A 19,352-nucleotide genomic window follows, 5' to 3' on the forward strand; every position below is an offset into this window, starting at 1 on the left:
ATCGTCGTTCCATCCATTGTACTTTGTTATTGAAGGTCGCGAAATCATATTGTCTACTCGACACAAATTGTGTATTATTTTCTGGCATCAACAATCAGCCGCGAACCTGGGACAAGTCCTGTATAAAAGCCGAGACGTTTCGCCCACAGGTAAGAGTTTCGGCTATCAACGAGCGTGCTCGCCGCTACTATTGCGCCGGGTTTACTTTTGCTGACTACAGGTTCACAATAGACAGTTAGGTTCGTGACTTACGTTGGACCAATGTGGTATTTCACTATAAACGCAACGTGACAATATTTTAACATTCTGGGCTCCTGTTTCTACGCTCAAAGTTGGTGGCAAAATATATACCCACGTCGATGTGAACAGATGAATTAACAATCGCGTGAGGCATGATCAGGCGTTCAGACGTGTGTCTTTGAGCCAGTGACTGAAGTGATAATAGCTGGGATACCGAGGGTGGTTAGAAATGGCAATCATGCCTGCCATATATGGATCATATTGCATTTTACAGCGCAGCTCTTACGTGCCCATTCCTGCGACCAGCGCCAGCGTTGATGTCGTACCTCGTAACCGAGCGAACGAGTACAGGGAAGGAATAAAGCGTACGCGGAGCGCAGCGCGAGATGAAAGATGGTGATAGCGAAGAGAGCGTGAGGCGGAAAGCGGAGGAGGAGGGTGTGGAGAAAGAGTGAGAAGCGTAGGGCCACGCGAGCACGGACTCTGCGGGGACGATGACTACAAAATTGCGCAAGAGTAGCGCGCATCGTCAGTATGGAAACAAAGCACTGTATGAGGGGGGGTCTGTATGCGGCGGCTGCCGCGAATCGCACCTAAACTTCAACCATGCGCTGGTTCTCGCGATATTGCGATTAGCGAGGCAGTTGCACCACACATTGCTCCATTAGGAACGTGCCGCTGCTGACTGATAGTCCGCGGCAGCCAATATATCACGAAATGAAAACATGTTTAGGGATGCGCTCAAATTTCGCATTAGGAAGCATTGTTATTGTCAGTGATTTTATTTTTGCGAAGAAATTTGTGTGGAAGCTTATAGATGTCCTAATAATGGTTGGGAGACCAAATTGTAGAACCATATTCAAAGATAGGTGAAAGTAGTTTTATTTAGGCCGTGAGTTTACACTTTTTAGCGAAATTTTCTAGCGTGCGTTGTAGGTAGCCGACCTTTCGAAGTGCTTTTTAACAGATAAGAGCGGCATCTTTCAACTCCGTTGCAATAAACGTAGGCGTGTCTGCAAAGAAGCCGCTAGTGAAAAAGAGGTTAGAAGGCTATTTTTTTGTTAGTGATAGTTATCGACACTGTTTTTTATATAAAATGACGCTTGCCAGACATCACTCCAGTTGGGAAGCGAAGCAAAAACGTTGTTAAGCACGATCTACTCTTCAACCTTATTAATGGTGGCCTAAAACACACAGTCGTCAGAATGCAAGCGAAGTTCGACATTGCTTTACTGATTGGTTTTGTCGCGTCGTTATTATTGTGAGCACAAAATTCGCATCTCATCTTCCTCACCTGTACATATATCATCATCGAATCATCACCATATCTGTACATATCATAATCTGAGCCGCGACTTCTTTTTCGTCGTGGTGCGGAATCTTCGAGCCTAAAGAAGTTCCCCAGGAGTGTTGGAGACTGATGCTCGTTCCCCAAGTCGTCTCACGGTTCCTCCCTGGGTGGTCGCATCACCGCAGCTGCACTGTCCAGCCAAGACACATTGTGTACAACTAACGCCGCCGTCTCTGCCCAGTCTTCTTCCATCTGGACTATCAGCAGCCGTCAGAGTGACCCCCAAGTATTCAGGCTTACGCGGTGAAGCCGTCCAAGACTGGCTCGTGAACTACGACGGAGTCGGCGACTAAATAGCTGGAATAAATCCAATAAATGTCGCAACGTACCCGTCTACCGCTCTGGCTTCGCTGAACGTTGGTTCCTGTACAAGGGGGCCTACTTACCTGTCTAGACCGCATTCGCTCAGAAGTTTCGTGCTATTTTGGTGTTCCTGCTATTCGCAATTAAATCGTGAAAAAGAAGCTTGTCCACCGTGTCCAATTTTCTGGAGAATCGTATAAATTTGCATTCAAGATGTCCTGGCCCTATACAGGCGTGTCAACTCCACCATGTCCGAAAGTGACCGCCTCCGTCACATCATCAAGGGAAGAAAAATCTTTGGCTTCAACACCCTGGCTACATACAACCCGACAGATCCTCCGTCACATCACCAAGGGAATCAAAACTATTGGCTTCAACGCCCTGGCTACGCAGAACCCTACTACCCTGCCGATCCTCCGTCAGATCATCAAGGAAATCAAAACTATTGGCTTCAACGTCCTGGCTACACAGAACCCTACCATGCTGCCAGATGTCATCACCATGTGCAAGGGCATTGAGAAACAGCAATTCCTTCGCGTTCACGCAGATGCGTATGATGGTGGTCTCCCTGAGACTACGGGCCTGCCCACTTTGATCCGTACCATCATACCTGAAGAACTACACGCGCAATGTTCTTCCTGTGCTTCTGGAACCGCCACCTCCCTTTCGGCGACCGGCTTGCGTGCACTTATTAAAGAGCTCGCATCTACTCCCCGTGACATGTGTTCTGACGCTACCGGCGCTCCAACTGTAACAACATATTTTCACGTAGGGGTGACAGTGAAGAAAGCAGCAAAACTGGGAATGACGAAACTAGCGTTTTATTGGACGAACTTGTGCCCTCAAAAACACGTTACACCCAAAGAATGGCGACAGCGGCCAACAAAGTCGGCGATCGTCGAAATTGTGATCATCGGGTTAAGCGTATCGGCTTTTATACATCAGTCATCCAACGTTCCAGAGTAATCGCTGGTGCCCGCGTGTATTCCAGAAAGTTCTACATCATTCGCGTCGCGCATACATGAAATCACGTGACGCAGGGTTCGGTGACCATAGACAGCAAAATGAACCATCGATTACGTTCAAGAAACTTCCGATACGTGCAGGCGCTGACCCGCGCTGAGCGATAACATTTTTAGATGGGGAAAAGCGGTCACCCGAAAAAGCCAAACGAGTACAAGTTTCAATAAGCAGACATCGCTGTGATGTCTCCACTTACGACCACGCCTGGGGCAACATTACCCGTAAGCACACCCGTGGCTTCAGTGTCATGCAGGTTTGTGCTCAACCTTCCTACCCTGCAGTATACCGAGGGCAAATCGGCCCTTTCTGCCGATGGCGCGAACAGGACGAGGAGCGCGGTTTCGCTCCTGGAGAACGTTCCGATAGCCGTCCCGCTATGCTTAATTGCCAGCGGATGATATACCCACCTTCTACCCCGTCCTCCTCCCCCTACACAGCAGATATGCCTCCCACCTCATCTCGGCGCCGCTCACCACGCCACCGCTCAGTGTCCCCACTTAGGCCCGCCTTACAGGCCCCTAACTTGCGCTCAGTAAAACTCCACGCTGCAGTTTTAGCAATGAAAACTGCATCGATTGGACTGCCTGTAATTGCTGCAGCGCGCCGGTCAAATCTATTATAAGTGTTTGTGGAAGTTACTCGTGTCGAAGCTCTCTTGACACTGGTGCCGCCATTTCTATAATTGCGTGCTGGTTTATGATCTTGTCAACGAAAAATGACCACGCCGTATTGCGGCGCTTCTGTGCGTGCAGCAAACACAGACATAATTCGCGCGATCGCGCAATGTACAGTGGGTGTCTCTATGGATGACATCCGTCATCACATGGTATGTGCGGTGCTACGTGAGCACACTCACAAACTTATACGGGTTGGGATGTCTTGTAGTCTGCCTCGGCGCCTATTAGTTGTCACCAGCGTCTCCTTTCCCTAACCGACATAAGTCAGCAGTGCCGTTCTACAGGCAATGCGCATAGCCGTTTCGTAACAGGCCGAGACTGTGTGCCGTCTGGAGAACAAATCATCGCCGTTCGTTTCGCCGAGATGGTACACGTGGACGTTATCATTCACCCTTATGGCTGTATTTCACGTAGAGGAATTGGCCCCCAGCCTTTGATAACTGATGGGTGCGCTACGAATACTGCATTGAATGCTACTCCCGATCCCCAATTGTTGCCCCATGAAATAATTATCACATGCGGTGTTGCTGCTCGTTGTATTTGTTCCCCTTACTGTTGCACCGAGGGAGTCAACTTTACCTCCTCTAGACTCTCCTTGCCTTATTCTGACAAGTTCCATCAGCCCCAGCGCAGTTTAAAGAGAAGCTGGTTATGAAGAAAGTGTCAGATGCTTTCTCATAATCTATAAATATCACATCGGTCTGGGCACGAAGATTAAGTACTGTTGCGATGCCGTGGGTGAATTCAATGAACGGTAAATGTTTTGAGAAGTCAGCACGGAACCAATGTCGACAACGAGATAGCATGGTATTACATAAAAATCTGCTGATATGTTTATGAAACACCCGTTATTTAAAAAAATCGGTGTATATTTTGAAAAAATTTGCCTAAATGCCCGGAGAACGTTCGTAATTTTCCAGGTGTGAGGCACAATGCATTATTGAATTGACTTTTTAAATATAGAAGTGGACAGTCACTTTAGCATGTGCTAAAGAGGATAAAGGCGAAAGCCTCCACACTCATGGGGCATTCCTTAAACTACTTTGACACTTTCATTCGAATGCATTATTTCACATTACTTGTTTTCTGCCAGCAAATGTCGTTGGTTCAAGTGCCCTAACTAGATCCTAATTAACTGTGACCTTATTAACTTCGCCCTCAAAAACAACAAAGGTCCTTGGTGTGACCCCTCAAACGCCGAGGGTTCGAATCCCACCATTAGTCGTTGGTTTGAGCACCTTAACTATATATCATTAAGTGGGCCTTAATTAACTTCGCCTTAAGTCCCACCAAGGTCGTGGGTTCGACTCTCACCAAAGGATGTGAGTTTGACACCCTCCAAATGTCTATGGTTCGACTCCCACCAAAGGTCGTGACTTTGAATGCCTTAATTATTTCTATCTTGATGGACTATGTTATTTAACTCTGTTTTAATTAACACCAATGGTATCGGGTTTGAGTGGCTTAATTAACGCTATCCTAACTAAAATAATGTTAATGAAGGCACTGAAGGCAATGAAGTAATGAAGGCACTTGAACCCACGACCTTCATTGGTGGCACCATGATAACACCAACACATTGTGCGCCATGTGGTATGGTGGCATCATGAATTTTCATGCCGTAACGCCAGATGTCGGATTTTTGAACCGATTAGCCATCGAAGGATTTTGCTTTAATATTCCGATAACGAGCCGCCCATACAGAATAACTCTTTAAAAATTCGGTTTGGACACAATCTGGTATTTGAGGAAAGATTTCAAAAACGAGATTGTGTCTTTACCAAAATTTGAAAGATTTATTCCGTGTGGTGGTATGTGCGAGAGGGAGTGCTCTTCGGAGACACCGCCCGGTACACCTAAAAGCGAGACGACAATGTTGGTTTCGGCGGTGACGAGGGTACCTCTCTCTCCGCAATGGCAGTTGTAGACACGAAAGGAATGACCGTGACTGCGGGCTCCGTAAGGACCAGATCGTTGGACGCAGCGGAAGAAACGGCAATTGCATTGGCTGTAATCAAGGTTTGGTAACAAGACAGGACAATAATCAGCGACTCCAAGACGTCCATTAGAAACTTCACAAAGAGATGGCTCTCCACCGAAGCGGCCAAAATCTTGAACCGCAGAGCAGAAGGCTTTAAGATTGTTAGAATCACACCCAAATACCTCAAACGGATCCCGGCACGTATGGGAGAAGTAACCACAGAATGCCCAAGTGCCCCTCCCAACCTCAACGAGAAAGCCCACCGAGCGGCGCGACAACTAATCCACCGCGGCTCGGACAATGACGGCCCAACACCCCGCAACCCCAGGGGAGGGGAGAGGACTGCGGTGGAGGCGATGGGGAACACGGAAGAAGCGACGAGGGCGAAGTAGCCATACAAGATAAGAGATACTGACACACTATACGAAACAAAAGAAGCCTACACACAACCCCGCAATTAACTCGACATATCTCAAGAGACAGACTGGAGGAGGTCGCAAACCAGAACGTTCCGAAACGCAGCACACTTAAACAGAGTAAATTCCAGACAATACCCAGACGTGAGTTGCAAGCTCTGCAAGCACGAAAACGCAGACATGGCACAAATCTTATGGAAATGCGCAAAGATCTGAGCAGTATACGTAGAGGCTAACATAGAACCGGACCTTCTCGATGAGCGATGGCTAAGCGCTGTCACTAGCTCGGAACTACACGCCCAACTACGGGAAATCCAGTGAGCCCGGGCAGCGGTGGAAACGCTATGCATCACCGCACGTAATGCCCGGGTGGCGTGAGATTGGGCTGGCAACCTCACAGGTCCTTTTCTCATCAAATATTTCTTTTCCATCTGTCCACCATTACTCCTGGTTGTGTCTATACTCAGTACGATATTTATAAGCCTGCAGTGTTTATTTTGACACCAAGAATGGGTCGAAACGTTTGAGGTGCACTGATGCTTGTACTGCTACTGTTGCCAGTACCAAAAGCAAATGACATTATTATGCAAGGCTTATGATCTGGAGATATACCGGAACACGGTTCGTGATTAATAAGAAATGTTGATGAAGCTGGAGATACAGGGTCAATGGTTTTATAAAAATTTGCTGAGTTAGGTTCGTGAGTGTAGATAGTATGAAGTTTTTAAATAAACGTCCCTGGAGTCCCGGCAACGTTGACTTGGTTTAAATTAGGGAGGATAACGCTGGCAGGTTGGCGCGGAGCGTTGGCGCTTGCGAAACCGCTTGACTCGTCACATGAGTTGCATGATACACTATTTTTCCAGGGATGCTTCGGTTCATGTTTTATACATACTTTCGGAAGAAATCCAGAAATGCACTCATGGGGAATGTTGCAGAAGTATTCAACTAAAGCATTTCACATCTCAATAGTTATTAGGAAATAAGAAGCTATCAAACGACGATGCTAAAAGATTGAGAACAGCATTGTCGACTGCACATTTAATTTCGACACAGTTTTGAACACAGGTCTTACAACGCCACGAGACAAGTTGAACGAAACAAAGCCTGGTTTGTGACCTGACAAATCAATAATCTTGCATTCAGAATTGATAGGCAAATGTGGTTCGTTCATGAAGACAAAATATAAGACTGAGTTTGCACGTGAACGACTTGTGACAGCCTGTGGGAAGTTGTATGAAGTAGCCTTAGTAATGAGCGAGGCGTACAAGCTGGTCGATACAGAGTTGCATTTTATACAAGGAAACTACAAATATCTATACATTACCATCTTACAACAATTCAGCGTGTGTTCAGGTATGTATTCACAAACGCTTCGTAAGGCATCAGCAGTGTTGGGCGGACAGTATACGGCGCCAAAACTTACGGCAACGTCGCTAATTTTAACGTTTACCCAGACTGATTTCATATTGGAAATGTGTGCTAGTAGAAAAAACTCAAAACCCTATTTGAAGCAGGGGCTAGCCGGAATTGTTGGTACGAACGCATATTCCAGCAAACAGGACAAAAACAGGACACGGAAGAGAGGCACCCGACGCAGCGCCTCTATCGTGTGCCCCTTTTCTGTGTCCAGTTCTTGCACTATTTGCTCAACTATGCATTTCTTAAAAGACATGCGACGCCACCACCATGCCCACATGGTGTATCCTCCGTAATACCGTGAAAGCAGCAGATGAAGCTTGAACATAAGATATAAGATGTGGGGTCTTCGTATCTCACAGGAGTACCGACCACCGCTGGTTCGAGCTTAGCGAGCCTCAGGGCGTGGCGTCAGCCGTCAGCCTCTAACGCCGCTGCGTGCGAGCTCAGACCACAAGCGGCTACCGAGCGACGCACGCAAGAACACAGTATTGCCCCGAGTTAGCGGAAACCGTTTATTGTATCCGACGGCGCCCGACACTGCACAAATGCCCAGTCTTGGGGTGGCGGGGAACCAAAGGGGTGCCGCACCAAGGGCGGAAATATAGTCAGGGGCACCTACAGCACGTCGCTTCGAGAGCACAGGCTCAAACTGGGACATGCCGCTAGGAAAAGTCCCGGTGGCCATGCTACTTTCCACTTTCCCTTGCGATAACCAATGGGCCAACTCGCGAGAGCTCGGGCAGTCTACTTCGGCTTGGGCCCCCGATGTGTGCGGCTTGGCGTGGTGCGACCTCGCGCGAGCACTATGCACTCGTTCTTTGGCTTAGCTTCGGGACAGGATCAACACGAGATACGCGGTTCCCGTACGGGCAAATGCACGGTGCGTGATCTCAGTCCTAGTCACAAAGGTGGCGGCGGATGAGAGGAAGCACGTACATACGCGGCGCAGTCCCAAGGAAGAAGAGCCATGCTACCGTCACGACAGTAGCCACCAGGGGCCGCTTCGTGATGTCATAGCTGCGCACTTACCGCAAACCATCGCGAGTGGAGCGCCACCGCTGACAACTGCTTTGGAGCGAGGAGACAATGTGGCTTAAGGATTGCAGAAACAGGTGAAATGCGCCGCGCAATGGCGCGTTGAATTCCCCAAATGCCAACAAAGAACACTTAGCCAGTTTTGGTTACGAACCCAAAGGACGGATTTCTATCTATCTAATAATTTCGATCTTGACAATGTTATAGAAAATAATAGAGCAAGTTATCAATGTGCGCTTTCTAAGTTACTTTCAACAAAATAACGTTATAGTAGAGCAGCAGTATGGGTTTCAGAAATATAAGCCAACAGAAACGGCTCTGTTAAATAATAAAGATAACATAATTGATAATTTCGAGCATAAATTATACACGGTAGGATTGTTTCTTGATTTTAAAAGAACCATTCAACTCCGTTAAACATGGTATCTTATTGCCAAAATTAACCAATTACGGAATTAGAGGGGTCGCCCTAGATGTGGTTACCAGTTACCTGACGAACAGAACCCAGTGTACTGCGGTGAACCAAACTGTCTAATATTGGTGTTGTTGGTGTTGGAATACCACAAGGCTCTATACTTAGGCTATTACTCTGTATAAATGACATCGTAACTATTTTGCTAATCCCAAAAATTATCCTTTATGCTGACGACACTAACGAATTTTTTTTCAGGGGCTAATGTAGGGGACATGGAGAGACAAGTAAATACCTGGCTTGAAAACTTATGGGTGTAGCTTGGCGTTAATAAACTAGCTCTAAACACGAACAAAACAAAATATTTTGTTTTTAGACCAAAGAATAAATGTGTGAAGGACATTGCTCTTCCCTTCGGTGATCAGCAAATCGAGCGCATTATATCCCATAAATTTCTTGGTGTAGTTATTCAGGAACACTTAAGCTGGTCAGCACATGTCGCAAAAATGCAAACAAACAGATATCTCACGAACAATAGGAGTCAGTTATAGATTAAAGGATCTGTTACTACATTGGATGAAAAAACAATTGTATTATACCATAGTACACTCTCGTCGGCATTACTGTCTTCTTGTATAGGGTACGACCACGAAAACAAATTTAGAAAGCCTACTTGTACTACAGAAAGAAGTGTTGAGCCATATAGAGAATGTTTTGTTCTCAGCACGTTCTGCCCCTATATTTTAAGAGCATCGAATCTTGACTATCACAAACATTCGATGTAAAAAATTAGCGTTCGTTATATGCAGTCAAATGAAAGAGAATTCATCATTGCTCTTTGAAATATACGTCCATAAAAAACACCCGTACAACCTCCGTGATAGATTTTATAACAAATAAAAGATTCGAACTAACTAGGGTGAACAAAAATTACCATACTAAATTCCTGCCTTCTTGAATAGACACAAAATAGCTATAACCGCTGTTAAGGACAGTGTCTCAGGGTAAGCATTTAAAAAGAGCACAAGCAGATACTTTCTTGGCACACAATTTAGAAATGTCTTTCATTTTGTCTTTCGGGGTGATAACTGAGCACGAAATGTTGTTTTCAGTTGTGAGTTGTTTTTTATTGTTCCTGTTTCATTGTTTTGGTCCGTTTTTATGTACTTCATGACACAAATATCATTCGTTCATAGTTGCGCGTTTCTCGCGATACTGAATAGTCTTGGTTCAAATGTTTTCGTTTTTATGCATTGTTCCCAGTGCTTTTCACTGATTTATGTTGAAAGTTTTGTCGACAGGCAATGTAGCAATTATTACAGTGATGTTGGATGATATGTTTGGGGAGGGGGGAAGGGGGCTGACACTTTGACAGGCAATAATTGCCTTTATGTCTGCCCCCTAGGCAACCGTTTCTGGTACCAAATAAAATACTTTGACTTTGATTTTGAATTTAAAGACAAATAAATATGTCCACTAGTAGGCCATGTGCATTTACTTTTAAAACTGGCGGTTGAAGTAACTTCAATTGGTACTTGGGGGACTGCTATTACTACTTGCGTATGCAAAGAATTTTTTAGGGTGATCCCAAAAAATGCGAAAGTTATCCCCGATAGGCGACTGACAGTGCAGTCGTGTGTTGTTGCTGGGTTTTCCTGAGTTCAGCAGAGTGCTACCTTGGTTCTTTGGGCATCTGTTGCCATCGTCCAGAGACATATTTATTGAAGAAAATGTCTGATCCATTTAGCTTATGGGGGTTTCTTTTTTTTTATTTCCACCTCGGTCCTTATCAAGCTAAAGATAACCGGCTTTTCCTCGACGGGTTTTCCTGCTCCAAGTCTACGGAAGTGCTTGGTGTTGTCACATTTACCTTCAAGCTGAGTTACGAAAACATATGTTACTGAATTGGGCAGCTAATCAATGATATCGATGGGTGGTTCGGGTAGACCGTATTCGGAAGGCCGAATGCAGTGCAAGCACCGTAATGCCTAAATCAATGTCTTTTGCTTTCGTTCACTGTTGGTCTCTACGGGAAGTTTTCGAAATTAGATAATGCTTACTAGAGCCCCACATTGACATGAGAAAGAGCACTACGCTATGCGTCTCAAGTGACATCAACTCGATGACTTATAGATTCGAAATCAAAAACCTGTATTTTTGTAGAAGGGACTGTGTGAAGGGTGAAACTTGACCGTGCTTTGCCTGCCAACCACGCAGTGGTGAAGGTGGTGTACTCGCGGGACAGCGAGCCCCACGTGACGGCGGTGTCCCAGCTGTGTGAACTGCTCCGGAGGGAGCTGGGCGTGCGGGTCGAGTGGGACGAGGCGGCCATGGCTGACGCGCACATCACTCATGACTGGGCCATGGCCATGGCACAGCTGCCGTGTCCTCACTTCAATTCCGCTGCCATGACGACCGCTATTGCCCCTGTGAAGATGCTGGTGCTCGAATCAGACGGCGCCCTGCTCAAGCACCAGGCCTACCAACAGCACAAGGTCAGTGTTAGCACTAGTGTCCATGTATAAAGGTGCGATCTTTATAGTTAACCAATGGGGCGAAATTGTAACAGCAGAATAGTAGCAATGTGCAACCCTTTTATCAGCGTCGTAAGGGGAAACCTTACCATAAAGCTTACCGAGACAAAAAAGAAAAGAAAGAAAAATGCCGCTCGGTCAGCGGGATTTACACCTCGGACAGCAGCCCCATTCTGAAATCATTAGGCCACTATCGCACATGATGTTGGCTCCTGCACATTATCGTCGCTTGTTGATTATATAGCTGGTTTCGTTACTATAACACATACCCACAACAGCAGAGTATACAAGAAACGGGTGGCACGTATCGTGCCAATGCCTGCTAACTCTTTGAGATGATTTTCGCGTGCTTATGATTATTATGTTTTTCATGCCATTGCACACACATACAAAACTGTAATCGGCCAAGAAGCGTGGCTCAGAGTTAATTATGATGACTTCCATAATATGGCACATACAACGCGAAATGGCCATGAAGCGGGCGGTACATATCGCGCCAAAGCCTACTAGGCCTTTGAAATGATCGCCGCGTGTTGATGATATCTCTGCATTGTGGTGCATACCCACATCGAGGAAACAAATAAGTGGGTGATACAGTCGCATGTGATATAAGCTGGAACATGGCTCACGTCTTTAAAGAGGCCCATAAGACGGCAAGGCGCCACCGACATAAGAATCTATGGTGAATAAACACCAGCAATCGTGACGCTCTTTAGTTCTCCAAATATTCGTACGGCAGCGACTCCATGCAGTCTGGGGACGTTTTAAGTACAGACTAGGTTTTGCAGATCATATTGCACGTGACTGTATATATTGTTACGTTGCAGAAGCCACATATAAATATGCATTTACAATATTTACGGAGGAGACAATGATGCATTAACAAGATGGCGGCCGAGGCTCATTCTAGCTCTATACAACAAAGCGTGTTCTTCTGACTGGCGCCACTCTTGGTTGCGCGGTAACATAACCCCCGCCTGTCAAATGCCTGTAAAAGCGCCGTCTCGGCGCTAACTATAAGGGAGATGAAATCACGGTGAAGTCGGGCTTCAGCCAGGACACATGCACAACGTCCGTGGGGACACGCGAGTCCAGTGGAGCGATCTCGTAGAAAGCTGGCGGAATATTGTGTAGGGCCCTGTCTAGCGCGGCAGCTGTTTTTCAGACAACCTGACGCGGCGACATGATGTCCATAAGAGGAGAACGGGTCCAGAAGAAAATCGAGTGTCCGAATCTCGGCTGTCGTACCGGATATTCTGCATGGCCTGAGACTCAGTCAGCCGGAAGCCGGCATTCTGGCATATCGTGCGAGCCTGGGCGAAGGCGTCCTAAGCGTCTTCAGTGGGAGTGTTCCTCGTGGAAGGAAGCAGTGTGTCAGAGGACAAAGAAGGGTGGGGGCCGAACAGAAGGTAGAAGGGCGAAACGCCAGCAGTTTGTGACAGGACCAATTATAGGCGAAGATCACGAAAGGTAACGTGCTGTCCGAATCACTGTGGTCGTCAGAGACGTACATAACATTTTTGTCAACGTGCGATTGAGCCCCTCCGCCAGTCCGTTTGTCTGCGGGTGGTAGGTGGGGGAAAGCTTGTGCACGGCATACAGAAGAGAAGCGGAGTAGGTCTTCAACTTTCCCGAGATGAGGCCGCAATCGGTGAGGAGCTGTCGGGGTGCGCCGTGATGGCGGATGACGTCATGTCAAAGGAAATCTGGTACCTGAATTGTACAGTTTCTGCGCAAAGCTCGTGTGATCGCGTACCGTGTTCCGTAATCAGTCGCTACAACAACTCACTTATTGCCAGATTTTAACTAGGGAAAAGGGCGGCAAAGATCGATAACGACGCTAAAGGATGGTCCTGAGGGCACAACGATGGTGCGAAGGTGTCCAGCGGGCAACAGAACAAGGTTTTCGCGGCGCTGACAGAGCGCACAGGCTTCAACGTAGCGGTGCACAGAGCGGTACATGTGTAGTCAGTAGTAGCGGCGCCGTACGCCGTCGTAAGAACGTGAAACGCGGTGGTGGCCTGCAGTATTATGCAGCTGCTCAAGAATGGATGTTTGGAGATGGCGTGGTACAAGGAATAAAGATTCTTGTCCTTCTGGGCGCAAGCCGCCGCGGTAGAGAATGTCGTCGCTGAGCACGAATATACGCAGCGTGGGCTCCGAATGCCCAGAAGTGAAGCTATCGATGAGAACACGTAAGCAGTCATCACACCGTTGTTCAGTGCGGATGTCGTGCAGGTCACAAATGGCCAGGACAAAAGAGTCAATGTCATGCGCATCAAATTCAGGGTGGTCGATAGGATGACTGGAGCGGCAGTCTGTGGCCTTCTGCAAGGGGCCTGACTTGTACAAAAGAGCAAATGAATATTCTTGGAGCCGTAGCCACAATCTACCCAATCGTCCAGTGGGGTCCTTAGGCGGGGAAAGCCAGAACAAGGCGTAGTGATCGGTAACCACGCAAATGTGCAGCCGTACAAGTAGCTGCGGAATTTGGCAACTGCCCAAGGTAATGCCATGCACTCCCGTTGGGTAATGGCAAACTTCCTCACGGCGAATGACAGGAGGCGGCTGGCGTATGCAATTACGCGCTCTTCTTTACGATGCCACGGAACAAGTACAGCCCCAATTCCGTGGCCGGGCGAGAGTTTCCGGCGAAATTCTTGATAAAGCGCGGAAATACGAGCATAGCCCAGCAAAGCTTCTTACGTCTGAGGCGGGATACGGAACAGGAAACTTCTGGACGGCGTGCATCTTGTCAGGGTTGGGTTGAACGCCCGTGGCACTGAGGAGATGACCAAGAGCACTAATTTGACGACGTCTAAAGTGGCACTAGGATGAGTTCAATTACAGGGCGACGCGTTGAAAAGCAGCGAGAATAGCCGATAGGCGCGTTAGATGACTCTTGAAAGTTGGCGAAAAGACTATGACGTCGGTTAGATAACACAGGCATGTGCACCATTTATAGCCACGAAGTAAGGAGTCCATCATTCTTTCCAAAATTGCCGAGGCATTAAAAGGGCCGAACGGCATAACCTTGAATTGGTAAAGGCCTTCAAATCTTACAAATGAAATTTTCTCACGGTACATGTCATCTTCCGAGATTTGCCAATAGCCTGATCGGATGTCTATCGATGAAAAGTACTTGGTTCCATGCAAGCAGTGCACGGTGTCATTAATACGCGGCAAACGGTAGACATACTTGCGTGTGATTTTGTTGAGGTGTCTGTAATAAACACAAAAGAGCTAACTGGCGTCCTTCTTCTTGACAAAGACAGTAGGGGACACCCACGAACTCGAGCAAGATGGTTCGATAGCGCTTTTAGTCAATATCTCGTCGACTTCTCGTTGTTTCATTTGTCGTTCAGCATTTGATACATGGTACGGCCGGCAGCGTATCGGATTGGCGTCTCCGGGGTAAATAAGATGGATGACCACTGATGTCTGGGCTAAAGGGCGGCAGCGCAGGTGAAAACGTCGCGGTAAGTTTCCTAGAGACGGTGAATGCCAGCAGCTTGTGCCGGAAGATCAGGTGGAATCATCTTGGTAAGTTCATCTGTGAGAGTTGCTGAATCCGAGCTTCCTGTAGAGGGCGACGGAATTTTGGCATCAATAGCCAATATCTCGCAATCGTACGCAGGAGAGATGTCGCCCTAAAGCATGCCTATGGGAAAAGTTTGATTCGAGCAGTTAAAATTAAAGAGATAGAGCGACGTCTGACTGCGTGTAACAGTGAGCACGGTATGGGCAATGGCCAAACTTATTTCAAGCAGTATGTCAACGGTGGGACGTAGTAAATAGGCGCCGTCAGGAACAGATTGGAACGACAGTCGAGTGTCGTATGTAGAGGCTTGAGGCGAAAGGCCGATGTCTTCAGGAGAGCATCACCCAGCTTGTGTGACTTAGGGCAGTTAAAGCTGAAAAATGACACCAGACGCGCAATGAAAGAGGGCTGAATGGGACCATAAAATGCCTAAACCCCGTATTCCTAAATACGCCTTCACTCGACAGAGCTCAATGAGCTCAGAAAGTTTTTATTCATAATTTCGAGAAAAGAAAGGCCCGTCTCCTCGACTTGGCTGAGTCGAGGAGACGGGCCTTTCTTCCCTCAAAGCGCCGGTGCATTTCATAAACACTACTCCACGTTTCCACCTCCGAGGAACGCCTTGAAAATGCGCCTTCTACTCGAGTGAAGCGCCCCGACCGTGAAAAGCGTCAGGTATCGTGGCTATGTTTAAATGTGCTTAGCAAGAGCCCAAATATTTGGGACAGATATGTGTTTCCGTTAGTTTGTCTTCCTAATCAAACGACTACATGGCACAATGCACAACTATAGCTTGGCAAAGCTGTCACTGTGGGCGTTCGGCTGATAGATCAAGCGGGAGCTGTGTTTGAGGCCTGACAACAATAGGAGCTCAACGGCTCAGAGCATGACACATGGCTGAGAAACAAGGAAATTTTCGCCGTCATTTGCCTGCTCCTCTTTGTTTCCATATGGGGTTCACGTTGCGGTTCCTAATAATGGTTATTATTGGTAATTTGCTTCATGTGTGTGTTGGGACTCAGCTGGATTGACTTCGTCGAAGGCCACAGGTGGAACGACCGTTTGATACCATTGTTTATCTGCAAGACCGAGTTCGGGTGAAAGACTGCTGAAGGCAAGAAATGAACAGATTATATTGGTGAGTGAGCCACTTTTGCATGAAAGCAGATTATGTTGATGCGGTTTTTGTGAAGTTGCCGTGGCAAGTACCTGCAACCCGATTGTCTTTTGGTAGAGGCCCTACCGTGTCTATCACAAGTCGTCTGAAAGGTTCTGTTATTAAGGGCACTACCTTTAGTTGAGCTTTCCATGTCTCTCCTGGTTTACCCGAGCGCTAGCAGGCGTCGCATGATCTTACAAAATTTTCTATGTCAACAGCCAGGCCAGTAGTATTCCACAAGCAATCTTTCTTTGGTTCGTTTATGCCTTGGCGGCCAGAACATCTATTTCCACGAGAGAGACTCAAAAGGTCCTCCGTGTAGTTATTAGGTACAACTAACTGATCTAAAATCCTACCCTTTCGATCTCTGTAGTGCCGATACAACAATCCTTCTCTCTCATGTATCGGCACGTTGCGCATAGCAATGCCTTCTTTAGCTGTGTGGTGTAATTTAGCTAAGCTGTCGTCATTTTTTTGCTCGGCTGCCAGTGACTCTCTGTCCACACGTAAGAGCTTATAAAAGTTCTTTGAGGCCGGTGATAATAACGACACCGTCTCGTTTGCGATTTTGACAGCTTGCTCTTCCTGCAGGCTTGAACTTTGACACTCTAGTGCTGCGCTCTCGTTGAGCTGGTCAGCTGGCAGGCTCTCCTCAACTGTTTTTTTGTCCCTCGGGCCTAGCTCGGATTCGTGTATTGAAGTTATCCTCTTTTCTGCTTCCGCTGGAGTAGCTTGTGGATTTTCAGCTGTAAGCGACGCGATCTTACGAGCTTGGCCGCGGGTCAATGCCTGTACTATGCCCTCTCCCAGTTTAAGGCCTTTGTCACGCAGCAACTGATTCGAACGATTCGAAAAGATGTAAGGGTACAGCAGTGACAAAAATTTGGAAACTGCAGCTTTGGTCACTAGCTCTCCGAATGGTCCACTGATTTTGACTTTGGCCATGGGCAGACACACGCTGTGTTCTTCTACAACCTGTTTGATTCATGCTACTTCTCCGGTGAAGTCATCTACTGTCACGTAAGACGGATGGACAATGTCCATCGGGGCGGCACTGTCTCTCAGCACTCCGCATGGTTCGCCATTCCCTTGCAGGTCGTGAAGATATGGGCTCAAAAGTTCCATATTCTCGTCTTGTTCCTCTACGTAGGAAAAAACTACGCTAGGCTTCCCGCAGTTTACAGCTATATGTCCCAGTTTGTGGCATTTGTAACAGCGAATTGGTCTAAATGATTCGAATTTTCTTTTCTGTTCTTTTTGTGCAGTTTTCTCGTTAAGTTTCTCCTCGCTCTTTTGTGCGGGCTTTTCCTCCACGTCTGCAGGCTCCGATCGTCTAGTCTGCGACCCTTTTTGACCAGAAATGGTTTCCGCGGTCCATTTGGACCGTCCCAATTTCTGTCCTCGGGGTTCCACTTTCTACGCGTTGCGCACTCGTCGGCTAATTCAGCCACCCTTTCCACAGTGTTTACATTCCCTCTGTCTTACACCCACAGTTTCACAGCTTGGGGGATGGTTTTGTAAACCTGCTCTAGAAACATGCATTCAATGATCATGTCGCTGCTGTCGTACGCTTCCGCGCTTTTCAGCCACTCGATTAGGTTGGCCTTTAAGCCGTATGCATGCTCCGGATTACCCTCGCTATCTTTCTTGCCTGTGCTTCTAAACCTTTGCCGAAAAGCTTCGGCTGAAAGGGGGTATTTCTTCAGAAGACTGGCCTTGACCTTCGCATAATCATATGCATCTTTCGCACTGAATCTGGCGATTACCGCTGTAGCCTCACACCGCAACATAGACAGCAACCGCTGTCCAGCTGTGGACATGTACTCGGACCGAAGTTCATCTTCTCGGAAGTCCTTTCAAAATTGCTTAGGAACAAGCCTATGTCGGTCCCGACCTCAAATGGCTTTAATAGCCTGTCCATGCGGTATGATTCTGCCTCACTTGATCGTCCCAGAGCTCCTTCACTTCCGTGAGACAACTCCAAACGTTTGCTTTCAAGTTCCTGTTGCATTTTTCTTAACTCGCCATCTTTATCGCGTTCCTCTCTCTCTCTGTGTCCCGTTATTTTTTCTCTCTCTCTGTCCCGTTCTTCTCTCTCTCTCTCTCTGTCCCGTTTCTCTCTTTTCTTCAGAATTTCCAACCCCATTTCAATTTTTCTTCACTGGCCTGTTCGGAAATTATCTCCAATAATTCCGCTTTTAGCATTTCTTTGCGTACATCTAGGCCCACTTCCTCACCAACAATCAACAATTCCTCTCTCAGTAGTCTCATTAACTCCATGAATGCCACTTTACTGCCTTGGTCCTGCTCGCTCAATGTACCTAGGAAAACAGAACCTAGCTCACACTTAACAATCTAGCTTCCCTACTGTTATAAAGAAAACAATCACAAAATGAAGCCTAGAGAGTCAAAGCAAGAACCAAGCACTCACCACAGACACAGCACCACGTCGCAAAGTCCATCTCACCGCTGTCAGCCATTTGTTAGGATTGGGGGCTGAATCCCATCGCTCGTAACCCGTTGTCAATATTGGAGTCCGGCATGAATTATAAGGTAGCTGGCCAATGCCTTCGTCCAAGTTATCCACGCTGAGGACGTTGGTGAAGGGAACGACTGCTTCTCATCGAGAACGAAGAATATGGGTTTATTTACAGTATCTACGTCAGTCTAGCATGACTGCGAGAGAAAGTACCTTAGTCTAACATGACTGCTTGAGTCAGTACCTCAGTCTAACATGACTGCTTGAGAAAGTACACTGAGCAGCCGCACAACAGTGGTTAAAAACACTCGGTCCCCCCCCCCCCCCCCTCGATCCCAAGGTGACGGGAACGTTCGTCCAGTCATCGTAAACAAGCCGCCTCTCTGCGGGATGGCTTACACACACACACTTCCACACATGTTCACGGTCCGGAGTCGACGTCAGACGGACTGCGTAGAACTCGGGGCTTGTGTCAGGAGAGGTGCCTTTTATTCCCCGAGCTGAACCCCGCACCGCGGCCGGGTGCCCATTGTCTTGCGTCTTGGACGCAAGACAATGGTTCGACAATGTAGTTCGAGGCTCCTTCCAACTCACCGTTGGAAGGAGCCTCGAACTTAATTCCCGCGAGCACTCCCCCGCTCGCGGCAGACCAGGGCGGCGGTTGCGGGCTCAGTAATAATAGTTGGCCCGCCGAACGCATTCAGTCCCTACGGTTACGAGGCTAGAACGTAACGGTGGCGTTCCAAGAACGTTGACGCCACTGTCGCAACAGGCTGGGA

General features: G+C 47.5%; 1 protein-coding gene across 5 annotated transcripts in view; it reads left to right on the forward strand.

Moving 5' to 3' along the window:
- LOC139061367 (uncharacterized) overlaps window positions 1-19,352 on the forward strand; it is a 409,988-nt gene that overhangs the window by 365,673 nt on the left and 24,963 nt on the right. For all 5 annotated transcript variants that reach the window (XM_070541329.1, XM_070541330.1, XM_070541328.1 and 2 more), the window contains one exon: window positions 11,078-11,355. In XM_070541329.1, the coding sequence (XP_070397430.1) occupies window positions 11,078-11,355 (278 nt within the window). The remainder of the gene's footprint in view (window positions 1-11,077; window positions 11,356-19,352) is intronic.

This window comes from Dermacentor albipictus, chromosome 6 (assembly GCF_038994185.2).
Source record: "Dermacentor albipictus isolate Rhodes 1998 colony chromosome 6, USDA_Dalb.pri_finalv2, whole genome shotgun sequence".
In the NCBI taxonomy this organism is placed as follows: domain Eukaryota; kingdom Metazoa; phylum Arthropoda; class Arachnida; order Ixodida; family Ixodidae; genus Dermacentor; species Dermacentor albipictus.